This window comes from Anopheles arabiensis, chromosome 2 (assembly GCF_016920715.1).
Source record: "Anopheles arabiensis isolate DONGOLA chromosome 2, AaraD3, whole genome shotgun sequence".
Classification (NCBI taxonomy): Eukaryota; Metazoa; Arthropoda; class Insecta; order Diptera; family Culicidae; genus Anopheles; species Anopheles arabiensis.
Window position 1 is genome coordinate 62,797,422 of NC_053517.1, and position 24,258 is coordinate 62,821,679.

General features: G+C 46.5%; 1 protein-coding gene across 1 annotated transcript; it reads right to left on the bottom strand.

The window, feature by feature from the left end:
* Nucleotides 1-6,314: 6,314 nt before the first annotated feature.
* On the bottom strand, nucleotides 6,315-8,986 carry LOC120895192. Its single transcript, XM_040298309.1, has 2 exons — nucleotides 6,499-8,986; nucleotides 6,315-6,431 (listed from the first exon to the last, which is right to left on the bottom strand). The coding sequence occupies exons 1-2, from the start codon at nucleotides 8,513-8,515 to the stop codon at nucleotides 6,421-6,423; spliced, it is 2,028 nt and encodes a 675-aa protein (XP_040154243.1). The 5' UTR covers nucleotides 8,516-8,986; the 3' UTR covers nucleotides 6,315-6,420.
* Nucleotides 8,987-24,258: the final 15,272 nt, after the last annotated feature.

Sequence of the window (24,258 nt, forward strand, 5' to 3'; positions counted from 1 at the left end):
AGCTCGGCGAAGAGGGTCGACTCAAACTACCTCCCTTGGTTGGTAGTGATGAAAGCCGGGACGCCGAAGCGGGCTATCCAGCCGCTAAGCAGGGCTGACGCTACCGTTGGCGCTGCGATGTCGGTGATGGGAATGGCCTCCGGCCAGCGGGTGAAACGGTCGATGATGGTAAGGCAATAGCGGTAACCATTGCTTATCGGGAACGGCCCAACGATGTCCAGATTGATGTGGGCGAATCTGGTGTCTGGTGACGGGTATCGTACGAGTGGGCTGTGTGTGTGACGATGGACCTTCGTTGTTTGGCAGGCTAAGCAGCTGCGGACGAATTCTCTGGTGTCTCGGCGAATGTTCAACCAGATGAATCTCTCAGTCATCAGTCGAATGGTGGTTCTCGCGCTGGGATGGCTCATGCTGTGAACGGCACGAAGTAGTTGTTGTCGGAAAGGTCTCGTGACGTACGGGCGGATGATGCCGATAGGACAGCCGCAAAACAGTGTCTTGCTGCTGCCAGGAATTGGGACGCGTTGAAGGACCAGATCCGTCCTGATTTTACCGCTGAGGATGTCAGTCAGTTCGGGATCGCGGGACTGGTCTTCGGCCAATTCGTTGAATTCGATAGTCGAAGAGGACTGGATTGTTTCGATACGGGACAGTAGGTCGGCGGTGACGTTCTCCTGCCCTTCCACGTGACGGATGTCGGTGGTGAACTGTCCGATGAAGTCGAGGTGTCGTGCTTGCCTCGGAGATGCTTTGTCCAGCGACTGTTGGAACGCATAAACCAGTGGTTTATGATCCGTATAGATGTGGAACGAGCGTCCTTCCAGGTGGTGACGAAAGTGTCGAACTGCGAGGTACACTGCTGTCAACTCGCGGTCGTAAGTGGAGTATCTACGTTGCGCGTTGTCGAATTTCTTGGAGAAGAATCCAAGCGGTTGCATCTGCCCATCGACGACCTGGTGTAGTGCGGCACCGGCGGCGAAATCAGATGCGTCACACCAGAGAGATAGCTCCGCCGATTGCACAGGGTGCGCAAGCAAGGCGGCTTGGGCAAGTTGCTGTTTGCTGTTTTCGAAGGCTGCGTCGGTAGCGGGCGTCCAGGGAAGCGGTGTTTTGTCGCGCCGCTTATTGCCGGGTATCATGTCCAATAGTGGCCCTTGTGCTCGTAGGGCATGAGGGATGAAGCGTTGGTAGAAGTTCGTCATGGCCAAAAACCTCTTCAGCTCCATGACGGTGGTCGGTTTCGGGTACTGACGAATAGCTTCCACCTTATCTTCTAACGGCCGGATGCCTTCGGCGGTGACGCGGTGTCCTAAAAAAGAGATTTCTATTTGGGCGAACTCACACTTCGCCAGGTTAATGGTTAGCCCGTGTTGCGTGAGGTGATTGAAAAGCTGTCGAAGATGGTCTCGGTGTTCCTCCGGTGTCCTTGAGGCGACTATGATGTCATCGATGTACGGGAATACGAAGTCGAGACCGCGTAGGACGTTGTGGATCAGTCTCTGGAACGTTTGGGCCGCGTTTCGCAACCCGAAAGGCATAGTGGTGTATTCGAAGAGTTCGAAGGGAGTGATGATCGCCGTCTTGGGGATGTCGTCCGGATGGATGGCGATTTGATGGTACGCCTTCTGTAAGTCCACCTTCGAGAAGATGGTCTTCCCTTCCAGCTGCATGGTGAAATCGTGCAGATATGGCAACGGATACCGGTCGGGGTTGGTGCGTGCATTGAGAGCGCGGTAATCGCCGCAGGGACGCCAGGTACCATCCGCTTTACGCACCATGTGCAGCGGACTGGCCCAGCTGCTGCTAGACGGCCTGCAAATCCCGAGTTGTACAAGGGACTCGAACTCTGCTTTGGCTGCAGCATATTTGTCCGGTGGTAGACGCCGTGAGCGGGCGAACGTTGGCGGGCCCGTGGTCTCAATGCGGTGTACTACTTCAGACGGATTTCTCGTTCGGGATGAGTTCATAATGAAATCGGGGAACTCATTTAGCAGGTCGGCTACGGGTGATGACGCGTCACATACATTGTTGAAAACGGTGTGGATTTTTTTAGATAACACTGTGCTTTTATTGTGCTGATGGTGAAATCAAAAAATTAGTCCACTGTTACAGGTTTCCGTTTCAACTAAAAGAGCGAGTACAGGCGCATCCTGCCCTTTTATCGCCAAACTTATCGATTTCCCTATCTTTCCTCTCGCTCGCTTGACTTCCCTCTCACTCTTTCTTCATCTTTCTAATTCCTCTCTCGCGCTGTGATCTGGCAGATTGTTGGGCACTCACGAGTTTCCAACATTGTCCCCCCAGTTTGCTACGGTTGAGATGGTTGTTTAGTCAATAGCCCGTAAACGCCGAACGTGTAACCCGCTTAAACTTTGTAGCCCGTTAACACAAACCGTCAACCCGCTTAACCGTGATGCAACCTCTCTTTCCGCGACCGTAACTTACGACTCTATCAACCGTGGCTAAACTTCCTATCATCTGTCAGGTGTTTTTTTTGTGTATGCGTGTGTGTGTTGTTTGTTTACTGTCACATGCGATCCGTAACCACGCGGTTTGACTCTAAGGTGAAACGTCTAAAACTGCTAATTTGTGCGCAGGCCTAAGGTATGTTCCATTGATCGTTACCACGGTGGCTTGCCTTACTTGTCCGTCCCTACCAGGACTTACCGCCACAATTCGTCCCTTGGGCCAACAATTTCTGGGAAGATTGTTGTCTGCCACTACGACTAAATCCCCTACTTCGATTGGCCGCACCGGCTCGAACCACTTGGTCCGACGGGTAAGTGTAGGTAAGTACTCTGCTACCCATTTGGTCCAAAACAAATCCGCAGCATGCTGTGCCATTCTCCACGACGATCTAATGGCAACGGGACTATCGCAATAAACCGTCGGTGGTTTGCTCCCATCGGAGCTTCCGAGAAGCAGGTGGTTCGGTGTTAGAGGCTGAGCCATTTCGTCGTCCAGGGGCACGTAGGTGAGTGGTCGTGAGTTTATGATGAGCTCTATTTCCGTGAATGTTGACAGCAGTATTTCATCCGTAGGTCGTCTGGGGAAGATACACTGATAAAGCACCTTCTTTACGGAACGTACCAAACGCTCCCAGCAGCCGCCGAAATGAGGTGCTCCCGGCGGGTTGAAGGTCCACTTCATTTTAGGTCCACAAAACTCCGTCATCAGGGCGTCGTGATCAACCTCCTCCAACGCTTCTCTCAGCTCGTGCGAGGCTCCGACGAAGTTGGTACCTCTATCGCTGATCATTTCCAGAGGCATACCGCGTCTGGCGATGAACCGTCGAATCGCCAATATGCACGACGCCGTGGTGAGGGAAGCTGCTACCTCGAGATGGACAGCTCTCGACGTCAAGCAGGTAGCTAGGACACCCCATCGTTTCTCTTCTCTTCGACCGACGACCACTAAAAACGGGCCGAAATAGTCGATACCTGTGAACGAAAAGGCACGCTGAGCAATTGCGACACGTTGTGGCGGTAAGTTACCCATTTGTGGTGGTTCTGGCTTCGCGTTGTTGATTTTACACCTCTGACAGCCTTTCCTAACGCGTCTATACTCCCCCAGTAGCTTCGGAATATGGTACCGCGCCCTCAATTCGCTTAACACGGTGTTGTGGTTGCCGTGCTTGTAGCGCTCGTGATAGTTTTGAATTATCAGGTCAGTTCCGTAGTCTTGCCGAGGTAGGATGATCGGGTTCCGTGAGTGTTCGTTGATGTCTGTGCCTTCTACCAACCGGCCTCCCACTCTCAGTATCCCCTGGACGTCCAGGATAGGCGTAAGTTTGTAGATGCTGCTGCTTCGCGCGATACCTTTTTTTCCACGGGTGTTTCTGTATGGCCTGTTTTCGTAGACTGGTGATTTCACTGTCATATGCCTTGCCTTGTATTTGCCGAATTAACACGCGTTCGGCTTCCGCTAGCTCTTCCTGTGTTAGTGGGCCAGTTTCTTTAGGTATGCGGCGTCGAATATTGGCCACGAAGCGAATAACGAACGCTACAGCTCGTAACATCCGGTTCCATTTCGAAAAACGTTCGAGTACAACGAGTGATTCCACGACTCGATGGTGATGTACGTTCTTCCGAAGCTCCTCTGGTGTGTCTCTTTTGCGTCAATATGTGCAGGCCACGCATCCTCTGATTCCCAAAGGAATGATGGGCCACGAAACCAGCGCCCTTGTGCCGACAGGTCCGGCAACTTTGTCCATTTCGTCCTGTCGTCCGCGACGTTCATCTTCGTCAGTATCCAGCGCCATTGTTCCGGATCGGTGCTTTCGAGCAGCTCGCCTACTCGAAACGCTACGAACTGGTTGTAACGCCTGTGATCGGAATGTAGCCAGCTCAGCACGTTACGTGAGTCCGTCCAGAAGATGGTGCGACTAACCTCCAGCCGATGACTTCGACGAATAGTGTCCGCTAACCGTGCTCCTATGACTGCGGCTTGGAGTTCCAGTCTGGGGATAGACAGAAACTTTAGTGGGGCAACACGCGTTTTGGAACCTACCAGAGCACATTCTATATGGTCGCCTTCTTCAAATCGCAGGTAGGCTACCGCAGCCATTCCGTTCTCACTGGCGTCGCAAAACACATGCAGTTCTCTTTTCGCGTTCGTCGAGCAAACATGTCGATAGCATCTTGGTACTGTCACGTTCTGTACCGCAGGAAGCACTCGTAGCCAGGTAGTCCATTTGTCTGCTCTTCCACCGTCCAGTTCTTCGTCCCAACTGAATCCGCCTCGCCATATCTCTTGTAGTAGGACTTTAAGATACATTATAAAGTGACCCACGAGTCCCATCGGGTCGTATAGACTCATCTGCGTTCTCAGGATGTCGCGTTTCGTCGCCCGCCTGCGTCCAGCTAACAAGTCCTCATCATATTTTGGGGATAAACGAAACGTGAATGTGTCCGACGCGGTATTCCACCACATCCCCAACACCTTCTCGGTAGGGGGATCATTTCCCATCTGGATGTCCTTCCCGTTGGCTGGTGCTGCTTGCAGCATGGGTATATCACCTCGCGTGAATTAGACGCCCAATTCCGAATCTCGAAACCACCCTTCGCGTGTATATAGCGAACCGTGTCAGCGAGCTCGAATGCCTCCTCTTCTGTTTCCACACTGGCGAGCATATCGTCAACATAGTGCTCCTCTTTGATGCAATCCACCGCCCGTGGAAAATCCTTCCTGTATCGTTCTGCATTTCGGTTCTTAATAAACTGCGCGCTCGTCGGCGAGCAGGCTGCTCCAAACGTCATACAGTGACTACATAAACGTCAGGATCACCGCGATTACTTTCGCCCCAAAGGATCATTTGGCTGCGTTGATCTTCCTTCTTTATTCCTACGCGGTGAAACATCTCACGGATATCTCCGACAACGCCAACACGGAACTCTCTGAATTTAAGCAGAACGGCAAGCAATCCAGCCAGCAAATCCGGTCCGGCTAGCAGAAGCGAGTTGAGGGAAACGCCGTTCACCTTGGCCGCAGCGTCGAACACCATGCGTATCTTGCCGGGCTTATTTGGATTAATCACCGGGAAGATGGGGAGATACCAGTCGTTTGCATGCTTTTTTGAAATTTCTTCGTTGCTCAAGCGCCGTATATACCCTTTTGCCATATACTCTTTCATTTTTTCTTTTACCGCATTAGCTAATATCGGATCTTTCAACATCTTCTGTTTCAGACAAGCGTACCGCTTTAGCGCCATGGCTTTGTTGCAAGGCAGATTTACGCAGTCGTACCGCCATAAAAGTCCCGTCTCGTATCGCTGCCCGTCGAACTTCGTCTCTCGCTCAAGTATGGTCAACGCCCTTTCGTCATCCTTAGACCGCAGCGGCCGTACTGATTTGTCAATGCCGATCGACTCCAGATTAAAATATTGCTTCACCGCGTCATTTAGAAGTTCATCTGGCGCGAAACTACATGAACATTTTTGAATCAAGCAGCCTGTGAAACTCGGCTTTACCCTCGCAACCGAGCAAGGCCCGTAGACAACCCAGCCTAGCCGGGTTTTCGAAGCGACCGGTTCATTACACCTTCCATCCACGCTTTTTAGGGCTCGTGTTATGCGGCAATTATCGATGCCTATGAGGATGCGGGGTACGGCGTGAGCGTAGGGCTCGAATGGAAGGTCTCTCAGATGAGTATATTGGGCTGTCAGTTGTGCTACGTTGAGAGATTGTGCCGGAAGCGCAAGCTCTTTAACCGTGTGTACTGCAAGTAGCTCGTGTATCGCATGTGACTTTCCGCGACCCGATATGCGCACTGATAGCCTTACCGATTCTTTTTCTTCTCTCGTCACTTCTCCTGTCCATTGTAGACATAGCGGGTGCGGTGTTCCGCTAACTCCCAGCTCCTTAAGTAGCTCATGCTCCATGAACGTGGATGTAGAGCCGTCATCTAAAAAAGCGAACGTATCTACTCGCCCACTGGGACCGTGCAACGTAACGGGTATGTATTTTAATAAAGTAGCAGCACCATCGTCAACGACCTTACCTGTACCATTTGGAAGATCGCGCTGGTTGGGGCTGGCTGGTGTCTGGTCATCCAGGAGGAGTAGCTCGTGGCGTTGCCCGTTGCATCCATTCACTACGCACGGCATTTTTACGCTGCATCCGCCTCCATGATAACGAAGGCATTTACGGCATATCCTGCGTTCATTTACAAACGCCCTCCGGGCAGCAACCGTTGATCTTCGGAACCGTTCGCATTGGGCGAGAGCTGGACAGTCCCCGCCACACAGGGTACAAACAGGTAGCGAGTCAGTGGCGTTTATCGTCGAAGGAGCGTTACTAAGCACCGTTGTGTTGCAGTAGGCCGGATGAACGCGTCCAGTTCCAACCGGCGGCCGTCGATCGACAGGCGCTGGCGGGGCACGATGGGTCTGAAACCGCTGTGGCTGACTACGATTGTGATGCGATTCTGGTTGTCGGCGGTAAAGGTCAGCATCGCCTGTCCCGGGTATCACGTCGATGACACCGCACAGATCCTCCGCCAAATCGCCCACCCACCGACTAAACTCCACCAGCGTCACTTCCCCAAGATGCCTCCTCGTTCTTGCCCAGTCTATGCATAAGACCGGCGGTAGTTTCCTGACCAGCTCCTTAAGTAGCGCCACGTCGTACATGTATCCGCGTAACCCGGACGCCGTCATCGCTCCTACCAACCGCTTCACCGCATAACCGAATTCCACCACTGTGGACAACTTGTCAACATTCGGTGGTGCCATCTTCCTGATCTTATCGGTCATGGATTCCACAATCAGATCCGGTCTACCGAAGCGTGCCTTTAGGGTCGCCATCGCCTCCTTCAACCCAGCCGGAAAGGACAAAAGATTTCCAACCGCCTCGAGCGCCGCTCCTCTCAACGCATACTGTAGACGACCGATATTCTCATCATCCGTGTAGCCGCACGCAGCATTAGTGCGGTTGTATGTGGCTATGAATAGTAACCACGCTTCTGGTTCACCGGAGAATATCGGAAGGTCGTGGGGCACTGGTTGACGGGCCGCTATTTGGCTCTGACTTAGCGCGCTGGTGTTGAAGAGTGGTTGGACATACTCGTGTTGTGGTGGTATCATGTGAATCGGGCGTGAATGTGTAGTGTATATCGGTTGTGTCTGTATGGTGTAAGCCGGGTGAGAATGTGTTGCGTGAGAAAGCGTTTGTGTCGCGTGAATCGGCTGAGATGCATGCGTTATCGGCGTTGCGTAAGTCGGCTGAGTTACGTATCTCTGTTGCTTCGAGTTCGTCGGTTGTGTTTCGTAGCTCTGATGCATCGTGTGCGACGGTAGTGCACCATAGGACGATGTAATTGCGGTGTTCGGTTGTGTGTGTTGTGCCGGGACTGCAATGGCGCGATGACCGAGGTCGTTCCCCCCTGGAGCTTGACCTTGCGATGTTGCTTTTTCCGCTTCGTAGGTACGACGCAAGGATTCCTCGAAACCTTTCACCCACTCCGCAAACTCCGGGTAATGCGTCCCCCCCGTGCCACCGTAATTAGGATGCTCCGCGATGGCCGCCGCGCCATTCTCGTCTTCTGCATCTCGCAGTGTTTGCGCGCCACTATCGTCCTCTTCATTCCGCAGCATCGCTATCTCCCTTTCAAGTGCTTGTAGCCGTCGTCGTCGCGATTCGCGAGCATCAGCGCGGCCCTGGTATGCAGTGTAATGTGTTTCGTGGATTGGGGAACTTACCGCCTTTCTTTGCACCCCTTCGCGAAGCACCACAGCATTCGGTGCGGGGATGACGTTGCTCGGAGTGCATCCTTCCGCAGGTACGGCGTTCGATGGTCCCGGGGTAGGTGTATCATACCTCGGCTCACCTGAAGCGTTCAATGAGGCGATGACGCTTCTCGGGGTACATCCTTCTGACGGTAAAGCGTGCGGTGGTCCCGGAGTGGATGGATCGTACCTTAGCCCGCCGGAAACGTTGCCGCTTTCAAGGGGCATATCCGGATTCGATGCAAGGGTTTCCTCCGTCCGTGGCATACGATGCGAATCACGTTGAGCCATTATATCGTTCCACTATAGCACACGCGCGCACAAATTATTGTATTTTTCCGTTCCGCGAAACGATTTTATGATACGCGTATAAGGGCTTTTTCCGCACTGACGACACGCACTGGTAGTAGTGGTAAACTAATTTTTTGAAATGTTGAAAACGGTGTGGATTTTTTTAGATAACACTGTGCTTTTATTGTGCTGATGGTGAAATCAAAAAATTAGTCCACTGTTACAGGTTTCCGTTTCAACTAAAAGAGCGAGTACAGGCGCATCCTGCCCTTTTATCGCCAAACTTATCGATTTCCCTATCTTTCCTCTCGCTCGCTTGACTTCCCTCTCACTCTTTCTTCATCTTTCTAATTCCTCTCTCGCGCTGTGACCTGGCAGATTGTTGGGCACTCACGAGTTTCCCTTGTCAGTCCAGTGTGCCTTGGGTGGACTGTCGGGTTGTCTAACCTGACCGGCTACGCGAAGGTTAGATTGCGCGTCAACTAAACAGCGATGGCGTAGATCTACAAGTAAATGATAATGGCGCAGAAAGTCCGCTCCTATGATGGCAGAGCTTACGTCCGCGATAACGAAATTCCACAAAAAAGGACGGCGTAAACTAAGATCAATTGTACGGAGGGACTCACCATATACCACTATCGGCGAACCGTTGGCTGCATATAGCCGCATCGTAGACGGCTTCGTGGGGATGTAGTTAGCTGACTTCGGGATGACGGAAACATCAGCGCCAGTGTCGATTAGGTAGCGGTGTTGTGTTTTGCGGTCGAAGATCACCATCCGGTTGCTGACAGGTGAGATGGTGTTCACTTGCGATCCGATGTTCCCGGCGCATCCTCATGCTGATGACGGCGGTTGACCCGAGCTCGGGGACACGGGGGCTGGATACGAGCAAGGCTGTCGGCAGGACCGTGCTGTTCTTCCAAAACGGCGGTGGTAGTAGCACTGTCTATCGGTGGCGTCAGTGACACGACGTGGCGGTGTCGGTGGCTGTGAACGAGGGTGAGTCCGGAAGCGGTCGCTTTGGCGGCACTGTCGCATGAACTCGTTGAGCTGGCGGCTGAGGTCGTCCACTTTCCGCGTCATTTGTGCTTCGAAATCGGTCGTCGTGCGTACCTCGGCCATGGTGTTGCAAGCGCTGGTCGTGGCGAGAGGTGAAATGCATTCCATTCCATGCAACGAAGAGGTATCTGAGCCATCACTCTATGGAAACGTCGGTTGTCCATTTTCGCGGTGATACCGGACGCTGCGAACCAATGTTCTAAAGCACAGAAAAACGACGGTAGGTTGTTGGTGTCCATCTCCGGTACATTCAGTCGTATGGCGTGGCATGTGTCCACTTGGCGCTCTGCGGTGGGCTCCATCGTAGGTGCTGCTGCAGCCGCGTCGTTAACATCAGCCGGTCTCATCTCAGCCGCCTCTGGGACGAGCGGTAATGCTAGGGAAGCGCGCTGCAGGTCGGGGCCGTGTTGCATAATCTTTTACGCCACGTGTGAAATCGTGGTTTCGCTGCACGGTGCTTTGAAAACCCGAAATGCCGCTGTAGGGTTCCGAAGACAATGGCGCTATCTGCTCGTACACAATGGCGCGCTGAACTGATTGACACAAAATGGTGCGCTGTACCGACATGAATAAAATAGCGTCGCTGTGTCAGAAAATGGTGTGTCGCGAATGACGATGTCACTTGCACTGGCCGGATTGACGGCGTATTTGGGCTTACCGGAATGACGGCGTAATTGGTTCGAGCCAGATCGTTGGTACGGGTCGCTGGTCTCACAGGCGTAGACAGCTGAGGGCCTGTGCCGGATCGATGACGAAGGCTGCTGGCTGTGTGGACCGAAACGTTGGCGCGGTGCGCGGGGTCGTACGCTGAAGCGTCGGCGTGGGCTACTAGCTACACGGGCCGGATCGTCGGCGTAAGCTGTCGGTCGCGCAGGCCGGATCGTCGGCGAACGCTGCTAGCAACACGGGCCGTAACGTCAGTGTGCTTCGTATATCGTATGGCGATGTTTCGATGGTTACACGGGCCGGAACATCGGCTTAGCGTGCTAGTTGCACGAGCCGGGTCGTCGACGTGTTTCGGTGGTTACACGGACCGGAACATCGGCGGAGTGTGCAGGTTGCACAACCCGGATCGTCGGCGGTGTTCGCAGGTTACACGAGCCGGAACATCGGCGGATTGTGCCGGTTGCACAAGCCGGATCGTCGGCGAGGTTAGCTTGTTACACGGGCCGGAACGTCGGCAAGTGTGCTGGTCGCACAAGCCGGATCGTCGGCGTGAACTGCTGGTGTAACCGTTGGAGTGCTCTTTCTCTCTCTCTCTCTCTCGTCGATCTGCTTCCGTGAGGGGTCGGTCGGTCGCTGACTGCCAGATCGTGGATCCTGTGGACACTTGACTGGCACAATTTTCACTCGCGGCGAAAAAAATGTTTGGTCGGGCGACGCACTCACGCACTCACGGAATACACGCACTACGCACACACTCACAATAAAACACACGCACTCGCGTCGAAATACTCACACTCGCGATAACAAAAGAAATTTTTCTTCGCAATCACGTCGGGGTCACCAGTTTTGGCTACCAGAATAAACGGTAGACCATTTTTATATTTTGAGATTGCCAAGATTTATTTAACTTTGTCGAATGGTTTACAAAATTGGATGTGTCTTTGAGAAGAGAATAAAAAGAGATCTCGTATAGTGTTCGCTGGGTTTTTATAAAAGATGAGGCGGAAGCAAGGATAATATATTTAGAAGGTTGATTTTTATCGATTTTGCTGGGCGACATTGTGGGGGACATCTGTCACTCTCTGCATACAAATTTCATTATCCCTCACCAGCCCTCCCCGATTATTATACCGGAGCCCCCGGAAGAGAAATGTCAAGTCGAGAAATGTCATTTTGCTCTGAACAACTTAACCTTATCATTTATAACACCTTGGGCGGAAGTGTGTTGCGCGGCAAGGTGGATTAAAAATATCAGGTGGTGGATTAGGGCCTTTGGGGGGTCGCCATAGTTGAGGGACTTTACGTCATTTTAGAATCGTTAACCATTGGTTTCCGCACACAAAGCTTAGCAAATATAACAGATTTCTTTGTTATTATGTGCATTTTTGTGTGTCTATTGGTTTTATCGAAAAAACGTAATATATTAACAAAAGATTTGATGATTTGTTTATGCACGAAATTTTAAATCATGTGAGTAGGAGTTCTAATCTCACGTAAATTGTCCATGCGGCTCGTAGATAATGAGGAATTAATGTGAAAATTGAAAAAATAATGCTTTCTTAATTTTTATCATCAAAAATGTCGAAAACACAATGAATTATTGAATAAATTCACGGAATAACACAAAATAACACACTTCAATCCATGTTTTAATGTTAAATAAGAACGCAAAGTCCAAAATATATTTTTAAAGAATGTTTAATCGAAAAAATGAGGTAGATAAATTATATGAACAAATTTAATTAATGTAAACAAAGTTTGAATCCTGGGGACCTTACGTCAAGTGACGAATTGTCAAAATGCACTAAGGTCCACCACCTGATATTTTTAAATCCACCTTGGTTGCGCGGCCTCGTGGCTTATGTCACGTTGACGTCTTTGGTTAATCCGTGCGCGGTGTATGTCAGGCTGACGTTTCCTGGATTAACCGTGTGCGGTGTGTACAACCGGAGGTCAGCTCCGAACAGTGATAGGGCCACACCGTGGTCGCCACAGACTAAACGTGAGCCCAAATAGTTTTCAGCGTATGATTACAATAGCAATGGCTGGGTTAACCCCTGAGAGCGCGTTCGTTTACATCGATGATATAATCATAACAGGATGCACTACTTGATAATTTAAAGAATGTTTTTGATAGACTACGGCACTACAATCTTAAATTAAATCCTCAAAAATGTAAATTTTTCCAAACCGAAGTTACTTACCTTGGGCACAAAATTACAGACAAGGGAATATATCCTGACGAATCCAAATTTGAAGCAATTAAAAATTACCCCAAACCAGTTAACTCAGACGAAGTTAGAAGATTTGTTAGTTTTTGCAATGACTACCGTAAATTCATTCGTAACTTTGCGATAATCGCGAAACCTTTAAACGAATTGTTAAAAAAGGGAAAAATATTCAATTGGTCGTCCGAATGTCAACAAGCTTTTGATACCCTTCGCAACAACCTTCTATCACCTATGGTCCTCAAATATCCTGATTTTACAAAAGAATTCATTATCACTACTGATGCGTCGGGCACGGCATGTGGGGCCATACTATCGCAAATATGCGAAGGAAATGACCACCCGGTGGCATTTGCTTCTAAAAGCTTTACCAAGGGTGAGAAAAACAAGCCAACCATAGAAAAAGAATTGACAGCTATACATTGGGCTATCAATTATTTCAAACCTTATGTCTATGGTCGAAAATTTAAAATTCGTACCGACCATAGACCTCTAGTTTTTCTGTTTAACATGAAAAATCCGACCTCCAAACTAACACGAATGAGATTGGACCTTGAGGAGTTTGAATTTGAAGTAGAATTCGTAGCCGGTAAAACTAACGTTGGGGCAGACGCACTCTCAAGAATAGTAACTACCTCTGATCGTCTGGAATCACTGCAAGAATGCACTAATGAGGCCAACAACAATCAAGCCTTAGTAGTAAAGACTAGGGCAATGACTAGAGCTAATAGAGAGGAAACAAATCCTGCAACACAAAACGACACAAGCGAGAAGATAGGTAAACCAGCAAATTATTAACACTTTAAGCGCCGTGTCATATAAATTCGCATGACGGTTTTGCTCACCGTTCAGCTTTGTATTTGACGCTCAGTGATTCTCTTGAGAACGAATGGGGTAGGAAAGAGAGAACGAGAACGACATGTGCTACGCCGCTTATCGCAATGAAACAAAAGAGTGATAACAATCGCACGAGAAACTGTCGCTCTCATCGCTCTCTTGCCATGCGCTACGTGCTCACTCAAAAACTGTGACGTCAGGCTGGCGGTCAAAGTGTTAAAAATTCAGTCAAAGCTAAATAAAGATTCAATTACAATAACACTTTTTAACAACAACTACAACAAGGAACTAGAAAGTACAATAATCAGATTTAATCAGAATGGAAGTCAGGCATTCGAGGCTGCTCTTCTAAGATTATGTACTTATGCAAAAAAGCTTAATAGAGACAAATTAGCTATCTCCATGGAAGATGAAATTTTTACTCAATACTCGCCTCAAACCATTAAGGAAATCGTAAATAGAACCATTTTCGGTTGCGAGATTATTGGATTTGTACCACCTAAGTGGATTACATCAAGAACAGAAATAGAAGAAATTTTACACAATTATCACATGCTACCTTCGGGAGGACATGTTGGGCAATATCGCCTTTATCTAAAAATAAGAGACAAATACAAATGGAAAAACATGAAAGAAGATATAAAAGGCTTCGTTAAAAATTGCGAGATGTGTAGGATAAATAAAATAACACGACACACAATAGAGAAGCCAGTAGTAACATCGACACCCTTAGACACCCTTAAGACCGTTCGAAATAATTTCAATAGATACAGTGGGCCCTCTTCCAAAAACAGCCAAGCACAACAGGTACGCTGTTACTGTACAATGTGATAATATGTAATCTTGATACCAACAGGAATTAAAAAGGCCAACACAATAGCAAGAGCTCTCATAGAGAATGTCATTTTAACTTACGGTAAATTTGCAGAAATGCGGTCGGATCAAGGTCTAGAATACAACAACGAAGTGTTGAAAAAAAGTAGCAGAGGCACTGGGGATCAGACAGACGTTTGCGACTGCTTATCACCCACAAACAATAGGCGCTTTAGAACGGAACCATAGAACTTTTAACGAATATTTGAGAGCATTTACCAACGAGCATGGCGATGATTGGGATAACTGGGTCAAATGCTATGAGTTTACTTACAACACCACAGCACATACAGATACTGGCTATACGTTATTTGAACTATTATTTGGGAGAAAAGCAAATCTCCCACAAGACATAGTGACAGGCAAAATAGAACCTGTGTATAATCACGAACTTTATTACAATGAATTAAAGTACAAACTTCAGAAATCAAACGAAGTAGCGCGAAAGAAATTAATTGAGCAAAAAGAAAAAAGACAGATCGCTCCAAACTGCAGCATCAACCCGCTAATAATTGAACCAGGAGATGAGGTGTACTTAAAGAACGAAAACAGGAGGAAACTAGATCCTTTATATTTAGGTCCATGTATTGTTTCTAAAATACAAAACCCAAATTGTACAATCGTAAGAAAATACAGCAAAAAGAAAAGTACTGTACATAAAAATAGGTTAGTCAAGCGATGAAAATCTATGTTATACGATTTTCATTTCTAAGGGGGGAGGTGTGGCGCATACACATAGGCGTAATGAACATAATTATAGTAAACTAGTATAGCAGAAATTATAGTAAGCTATCATTTATAGGAATAGTTGTGATTGGTAGAAGTGTGTTAGTATAGGTTAGAATAGGATAGCTAATACGCAAAGATTAGGATAGAATAGGTAGCATAGGAAATTAGGCATACGACGGAATTAAGGATACATAGGAAGCAAATGATTTAAGCTAGGATTAGATAGGGAAATTTTAGTATAAATAGCGGGATAGGATTTAGGATAGTCAGATCAAGTTAGACTTTATAAGGGGAAACTCTGTCCGATTATAGAGAGCATAAGTAAAGTGATAGTTACAACAAAATACCCTTTTTTCAGTTGTACTTTAAAAGTGATATACCACAAGGCTTGAGGCTTGAGAGGATCCAGCGAAAATTTACCCTGGTAGCTATTAAGCGGCTTCCGTGGAGACATAACGTCGTGCTACCAGCTTATCATACGAGGTGTCAGTTGTTAGGGCTTGAAACTCTTGAAAAGAGAAGAATGGTTGCCCAAGGAATGTTTATGTTTAAACTATTAACTGGAAGAATTAATGCACCTCTATTGCTAAGTCATGTAAATTTGTATGTCCCTACTAGACCTTTAAGAACTCGACAATTTTTAATAACTGACTTTCGTTATCGTCTTTTCTGTGCTAGGGATCCGTTGTTATTAATGTCCAAGAATTTTAATTTATTTTCAAATTTTGTAGACAGGACAGGTGTACCGGTGTTAGTGTACCGAAATGTACTAGTGTCATTCGAGACTGCATTACGTCTAATTTTAGGAACCCATAGTTTAAGACATTAGTTGTATTTGTGTATGTAGGCCATGGAGGCTCGATACCTAATGATTAAATTAATAAATAAGTAACCCACTTTGCATCAAGTAAATATCTTACAATGGGGGCCTTCACAATTCTAGGGGCCCTTCACGATTCTAGTCAGTTTTTTTGTATGGAGTTTGACAGTTGGAGGCTGAAATAATGTAAACAATCCATACAAAACCACACAAAAAACTAGCCTGCGATTTTCAGTCTAGAAAATATTAGCCTAAAAGCTAGAATTAGATTCGAGTACCTGCTCGAAAACACAGGTTTGTTTACATTTATCCCAAGGTGCATTAAAGAGATCAGGTGGTGGAATCTGGAATCAAAGTGTATGTAGTCCAGGTGGTCTCATAGCATTTTTTATAACCAAATTTGAATATCACTTTTTGACAAGATGGGTGAAAACTTTTGTTCAAACAAGCTTTCTGGAGGCTTGACGAATACTCAAAACACTGTTAAAATCTTCATCCAGAAGCAGAAGCGATAAAAATAAGCCTTTTAAATTCATTCACCTTGGGATAATCCCACCTGTATATTATACCTACTTAGATAGTTGCTCGAAAACTGCTATAAAATGCAAACAGCTGACAGGCTGAAATTTCAGCCTACGAACCAAGGTGGATTTAAAAATATCAGGTGGTGGACTCTAGTGCATTTTGACAATTCGTCACTTGACGTAAGGTCCCCAGGATTCAAACTTTGTTTACATTAATTAAATTTGTTCATATAATTTATCTACCCCATTTTTTCGAATAAATATTCTTTAAAAATATATTTTGGACTTTGTGAGTTCTTATTTAACATTGAAACATACATTAAAGTGTGTTATTTTGTGTTATTCTGTGAATTTTATCTAGAATTCTTTGTGTTTTTTTTTCAATTTTTACCTTAATTCCTCATTATCTACGAGCCGCATGGACAATTTACTTGAGATTAGAACTCATGCTAGCATGATTTAAAATTTCGTGCATAAACAAATCATCAAATCTTTTGTTAATATATTACGTTTTTTCGATAAAATCAATAGACACACTAAAATGCACATAATAACAAAGAAATCTGTTATATTTGCTAAGCTTTGTGTGCGGAAACATATGGTCAACGGTTCTAAAATGACGTAAAGTCCCTCAACTAAGGCGACCCCCCAAAGGCCCCAATCCACCACCTGATATTTTTAATCCACCTTGCTACGAACTTACAACGGAAAGAAGAACTTACGAACTTACAACGGAACCCCCCCTAGTCAGTTTTTTGTATGGAGTTTGACAGCAGGAGGCTGAAATTATGTAAACACTCCATACAAAACCACACAAAAAACTAGCCTGCGATTTTCAGTCTAGAAAATATTAGCCTAAAAGCTAGAATTAGATTCGAGTACCTACTCGAAAAAACGGTGTTGCTTACATTTATCCCAAGGTGCATTAAAGAGATCAGGTGGTGAAATCTGGAAGCAAAGTGTATGTAGTCCAGGTATGAGACCACCTTTTTTTAACTGACTGACTTTCGTTATCGTCTTTTCTGTGCTAGGGATCCGTTGTTATTAATGTCCAAGAATTTTAATTTATTTTCAAATTTTGTAGACAGGACAGGTGTACCGGTGTTAGTGTACCGAAATGTACTAGTGTCATTCGAGACTGCATTACGTCTAATTTTAGGAACCCATAGTTTAAGACATTAGTTGTATTTGTGTATGTAGGCCATGGAGGCTCGATACCTAATGATTAAATTAATAAATAAGTAACCCACTTTGCATCAAGTAAATATCTTACAATGGGGGCCTTCACAATTCTAGGGGCCCTTCACGATTCTAGTCAGTTTTTTTGTATGGAGTTTGACAGTTGGAGGCTGAAATAATGTAAACAATCCATACAAAACCACACAAAAAACTAGCCTGCGATTTTCAGTCTAGAAAATATTAGCCTAAAAGCTAGAATTAGATTCGAGTACCTGCTCGAAAACACAGGTTTGTTTACATTTATCCCAAGGTGCATTAAAGAGATCAGGTGGTGGAATCTGGAATCAAAGTGTATGTAGTCCAGGTGGTCTCATAGCATTTTTTATAACCAAATTTGAATATCACTTTTTGACAAGATGGGTGAAAACTTTTGTTCAAACAAGCTTTCTGGAGGCTTGACGAATACTCAAAACACTGTTAAAATCTTCATCCAGAAGCAGAAGCGATAAAAATAAGCCTTTTAAATTCATTCACCTTGGGATAATCCCACCTGTATATTATACCTACTTAGATAGTTGCTCGAAAACTGCTATAAAATGCAAACAGCTGACAGGCTGAAATTTCAGCCTACGAACCAAGGTGGATTTAAAAATATCAGGTGGTGGACTCTAGTGCATTTTGACAATTCGTCACTTGACGTAAGGTCCCCAGGATTCAAACTTTGTTTACATTAATTAAATTTGTTCATATAATTTATCTACCCCATTTTTTCGAATAAATATTCTTTAAAAATATATTTTGGACTTTGTGAGTTCTTATTTAACATTGAAACATACATTAAAGTGTGTTATTTTGTGTTATTCTGTGAATTTTATCTAGAATTCTTTGTGTTTTTTTTTTCAATTTTTACCTTAATTCCTCATTATCTACGAGCCGCATGGACAATTTACTTGAGATTAGAACTCATGCTAGCATGATTTAAAATTTCGTGCATAAACAAATCATCAAATCTTTTGTTAATATATTACGTTTTTTCGATAAAATCAATAGACACACTAAAATGCACATAATAACAAAGAAATCTGTTATATTTGCTAAGCTTTGTGTGCGGAAACATATGGTCAACGGTTCTAAAATGACGTAAAGTCCCTCAACTAAGGCGACCCCCCAAAGGCCCCAATCCACCACCTGATATTTTTAATCCACCTTGCTACGAACTTACAACGGAAAGAAGAACTTACGAACTTACAACGGAACCCCCCCTAGTCAGTTTTTTGTATGGAGTTTGACAGCAGGAGGCTGAAATTATGTAAACACTCCATACAAAACCACACAAAAAACTAGCCTGCGATTTTCAGTCTAGAAAATATTAGCCTAAAAGCTAGAATTAGATTCGAGTACCTACTCGAAAAAACGGTGTTGCTTACATTTATCCCAAGGTGCATTAAAGAGATCAGGTGGTGAAATCTGGAAGCAAAGTGTATGTAGTCCAGGTATGAGACCACCTTTTTTTCATAACCAATTTTGAACATCACTTTTTTGTCAGAACGGGTGATATTTTTTTCTCAAACAAGCTTTCTGGAGGCTTGACGAATACTCAAAACACTTTTACAATCTTTATTTAGAAGCAGAAGCGATAAAAATCAGCCTTCTAAATTCATAAACCTTGGGACAAGCCCAGCTGTATATTATACTCAAGTAGATAGCTGCTCGAAAACTGCTATACAATACAAACAGCTGACAGGCTGAAATTTCAGCCTACGAATTTCAAACGGAAAGGGCCCCAATAGTAGATTGTGGACCAAGACGGTTTGCGATATGGCGTGAGATAAAAACAGACAGTGGCTCAGAAATAAGTCAGCTGTTGGAAGGAGTATTTCGTCAAAGAGGACCTCCTGATGAATTGCTAATGGATAACGGATTGGCATTCCGGTCTAGCTATGTCGAACTGCTGTGTCAAAATTGGAATGTAGTGAGGCGATATAGAGCAGCTTATCGTCCATCCGGTAATGGTATTGTCGAACGTAACCATCGAACAACTAAAAGAATAGCTGCCAGAAGTGCCACATCACCTCTCCAGGCCGTGTTTTGGTACAATCTGGTGTCGGATTGTTGTCGAGAGGAATAGCAGATGCCATCTTCCGTTACAAATTGAGACAATCTTCGGCAAAACCTCGAGAGCCTTCAGAAAAAGGCGTCGAGGAATGCCCTTTCAAGCCAGGAGATTCGGTATTCGTTAAGCCACCCCAAGTAACCTGTACAACCAAATGGAAGCCTGGCACAGTGACTGGTGTCATATCAAGAAACACTGTAGAGGTGGAAGGCACGCCAAGACATGTGCTTGACATTCGAAGAGCGCCGAGTACATACGGGGGAAAAGACCTTCAGACAACCTCACACATTGCCTTACCATCATCCGCAGCTGAGGACGAGATAGATCTCTTTCTTGATGCAAGGTCAAACCCGAATGATTCTATAGACGCTCACGTCGAAGTTGATGAGGAGCAAGCGGAAACAAGCGTTGAGCAATATGCTGAAATTCCTGGCCAGTCTGATGAGCAGCCCATAGAAATGAATGAAGGTCGACCGGTGCGGAACCGACGGTTGCCACAGGCACTGGCAGATTTTGTAGTAGACGTTAAGTGATGAGAACATCATGAGGGTGTGTAATGTTTGGCAGCCCTGCACTTTAATCAGTGACGTGCAGGTTCAGACAGCTCCGACAACGCCAATCTGTCAAAGCGACAAACCGCATGAAGGAGAAATAAACGGGCATTAGACAGAAGACAACCAATGGTTATCCAAGGTGTGGTTATCATTTCTATATCACACCGACCAATCCGACTTTGCCAAAACGTTAAGGGAGACGATGAGCAGCATTCGACCACAGAGCATCGCTTGGCATACCAACCACACACCGTTTGTGCATACCTATCTGAACAGGTGTACTCACGTGTTCATACGCAACGACACCGTCCGACCCGCGCTAACCACACCTTACTACGGTCCATATGAGGTTCTACACGCAATCCTAAGATACTCCTACATGAACAGCCAACGCTGGTTTCGGTTACAGGGGTACAGGGTTTCGAATCATATAAGGGAATAGTTCAATCACTAAGGGGAATGTGACAAGCATTGTGTGGAAATTTGCAATCATATAGGGGAATCTTTCAAGCAGTTAGGGGAGAGTTACAATGTCTATGGGGAATTTTGCAATCCGTAGGGGAAATTTATCCGGGCTTCAATCCAACCCTGCAAATGTCTAGTGTCAGAAGATAGTTTGTTTACATTGCGTCGATGCCGGTTCATAAACATTCAATCAGGCCAAGGAAAAGGTAACTAATTACAATAATTTTATCAAATTCCCCGGTTTAATGTGCTTTTCTCATTCAGGCAAAGGATTTCATTAGACATAATCAATCAAAGATGCCGTCAATAAAAAATATTTCACTGTAAGAAAAACAAAAAATTGTAAAATTGTATCATGAGGAATACCGCATGACGGACATTACTAGGATAATGGATCTGAACATCCAAACTGTTTCTCGAATTGTTCATAAGTTTTTGAAAGATGGTGAGATTACAAACCATTCGAGCGAAAAAGGAGGTCCACACAACAAAAAACTCACTGCGGAGCAATTGGAAATCGTAAAATCGTGGGTGGACGAAGACTGCACAACGAGTCTGAAAAAGATTTCCGAAAAGTGTGCCCGTGAATTTGGGGTTAACGTTTGTATATCCTTACTAACCTACTTACTTATCCGGCGCGACAACCGCTTTGCTGTCTTGGCCTGCCTCAGGAGTGTCCGAAACCGCTCACGGTCTCGCGCCTTCGTCTATCAGCGGATCAAATATTGTGACGGATTGATCAAACCCTAGGCCAACGACATCAATTTTGACGTTTGACGTTTAACGTAAAAGTCGCTGTTGCAAATGCAACTTCTTTCCTAATCGCATGGAATAAACTAGACACGTTTTATAAAACTTTGTTTTAACGAACTATAAAGAACGTGTCTTTATTCGCTGTAGCAGGAAAAAAGGACGAGAGCGCATCTCTCGCCTCTATTTATAATATACAATTCGCGATGGCCGCCGTCGTCTTCGATCGTTCCCTTTCGCGCGCCTCGTGGTTGACTTCGTAAATGTCAATTGGAGTCGACATAGGCCCATGCAGCAGACAGCGCTAAAGGGCCATTACACGTTTGTAATATTCTCCCCATCAGTGAAAACCGCTCGTTATCACTTTAAAACCCGTATCGCTGTTTGGTGCCCCAGGGCTCCTATCCCTCACAATCCTTAGTAACATCGGAAACTTCGCCACTTTCTTCGTCTTCCATGGGTTTCACATCCAGCACTGCGAGTTTTGTAGCTGGTCGCTCTAAAATTCCGTTCGCAGTTTGCACCGTGGCTCGTCGGACCTGTCCATCTCCAGATCGCACTACTGCTAGCACGCGCCCCTTTGGCCAGGTATTGCGGGGCAGGTTTGCGTCCACGATGATCACGACATCTCCTTCTTTGATGGGCCGTACCGACTGGAACCATTTCGAGCGGCGGGTAAGTGTGGGCAGGTAATCCGCGACCCACCTCTTCCAGAAGATGTCGGCGTTCCGCTGCGTTGTTCTCCACGTTGCTGATACCGCCGCTGGTGAATCATCAAACGGGACAGAGCGCTTGGTACCGTCGGAGCTGCCTAATAGAAGGTGATTAGGCGTTATAGGCATGTCCATCTCATCGTTTAGTGGTACATATGTTAGCGGCCGCGAGTTTATAATCATCTCCACTTCGGCTAAGGTAGACTGCAGCACTTCATCCGATGGGAGTCGTGGCAGGTTGAACTTGCACAAGATTTGCTTCACAGATCGTACCAGGCGCTCCCAGCATCCACCAAAGTGAGGTGCTGCAGGGGGGTTAAACGTCCATCTAAAAGTTGAAGTAGAGAACTCACAAATTAATTCATCTTCGTTTACCTCTGATACTGCCTCCTTCAGTTCCCTTGACGCTCCGATGAAGTTTGTCCCACGGTCGCTTATGATTTCTCTCGGAGGCCCGCGCCGTGCCACGAAGCGACGTATGGCCAAGATGCACGATGTCGTATTGAGAGAATGCGCCAGTTCCAAGTGGATTGCCCGGGTTGTGAGGCACGTAAAGATAACTCCCCATCGTTTTTCTGTTCTACGTCCCACGACCACTAACATCGGTCCGAAATAGTCCAGCCCAGTATAAGTAAATGCACGTTGTCCAACCGCCGTTCGGCATCTCGGTATACTACCCATCATTGGTGGTTTCGGTGCTGCATTCGCATTTTTACAGTACTGACAAGAATGCCGTATTCGGTTATACTCGGCCAAGACTCGTGGTATGTAGTACCTCGCTCGAAGCTCGTTTACAGCGGTACGATGGTTGCAGTGACGATATTTCACGTGATATGCCAGAAGGATCAGCCCGGTAACGTGATGTCGGCGTGGCAGGATCACCAGCTTTCTCAACGGCTCACTAGCTATTGAGCAGGTATCCAGACGTCCTCGCATCCTTATTAACCCACAATCGTCCAGCTCCGGCGACAATTTGTAAAGGGCGCTGCTTTTCTGTAGTGCTCTGTTCACTTCTCTTCCTTCCCTTGCGTGCTGCTTCAGTAACTTTACTTCTTCTGGAAACGCTTCCAGCTGAACTTGAGCAAATATAATGCGTTCGGATGCCAAGAGTTCCTCCTGTGTCAGCGGTCCTCGGGTTACTGGCGTTTCGGTCAGCCGATGTCGAGCATTGTTAACGAACCGCACCAAGTAGCCTATCGATCTTTCAAGCCTCGTCCATCTGGAAAATCTATCAAACGTGATTAGTGGATCAGTCACGGAATGATGGAGTACGTTACGGCGTAGTTCCTCCGGTGTATCGCTAGAGATATGGTTCTCAACGGGCCATTCATCCTCGGGACTCCATAAAAAACTGGGCCCCCGAAACCATCTGCTCGACGGATTCATATCAGGGATCCTCTGCCACTTGGTTCCTTCGTCTGCGACGTTTGCCTTAGTAGGAAGCCACCTCCACTCCTTTACCTCTGTCGATTCTAGGAGCTCACTGACCCGGAACGCGACAAACGGACTATATCTGCGATGATCAGATTTCAGCCAGCTCATTACGTTTCTAGAATCTGTCCAGAAAATCCTCCGCGTGATCTTGATTCGATGATATGTTGCAATGCTCGTCGCTAGTCGAACCCCGATCACTGTTGCTTGTAGCTCTAGTCGCGGTATCGACAAGAACTTCAACGGGCTCACGCGCGTTTTCGACCCTATTAGCGAGCATTCAATTGTGTTGTCCTCTTCGAAACGAAAGTATGCTACTGCTGCCATCCCATTTTCACTGACATCACAGAAGATGTGCAACTGTACATTTCGCACCGCGGCGGATGTTTTTACACGGTAGCAACGTGGAATCCGGACGGACTGAAGTGATGGTAAAGCGCTAATCCATTTAAGCCATTTCTCCGCACAGTCCTGATCGATCTGTTGGTCCCAGCTGTAGCCTGCACGCCAGATTTCGTGAAGCAGAATCTTCATGAACATTAGAAAATTTCCAACAAGACCCAATGGATCGTATACAAGCATCAATGTGCGCAGTACTTCCCGCTTCGTTGGCATTCGCGTACCAGATAGAAGACCTTTATCGTGTTTTAAATTCAGGCGAAAAATAAAGGAATCCGTTGTAGTCTCCCACCACATACCTAATACTTTTTCCGCCGACGAGTCCATGACCACACCCCGACCATCCTCCTGGCTGACTCCCCATCGTAGCCGCTCCAACACTTCATTAGAATTTGACACCCAG

Coding starts and splice junctions, on each gene's coding strand:
- LOC120895192 (XM_040298309.1), bottom strand. CDS start 8,515: ATGGCTCAACGTGATTCGCATCGTATGCCACGGACGGAGGAAACCCTT.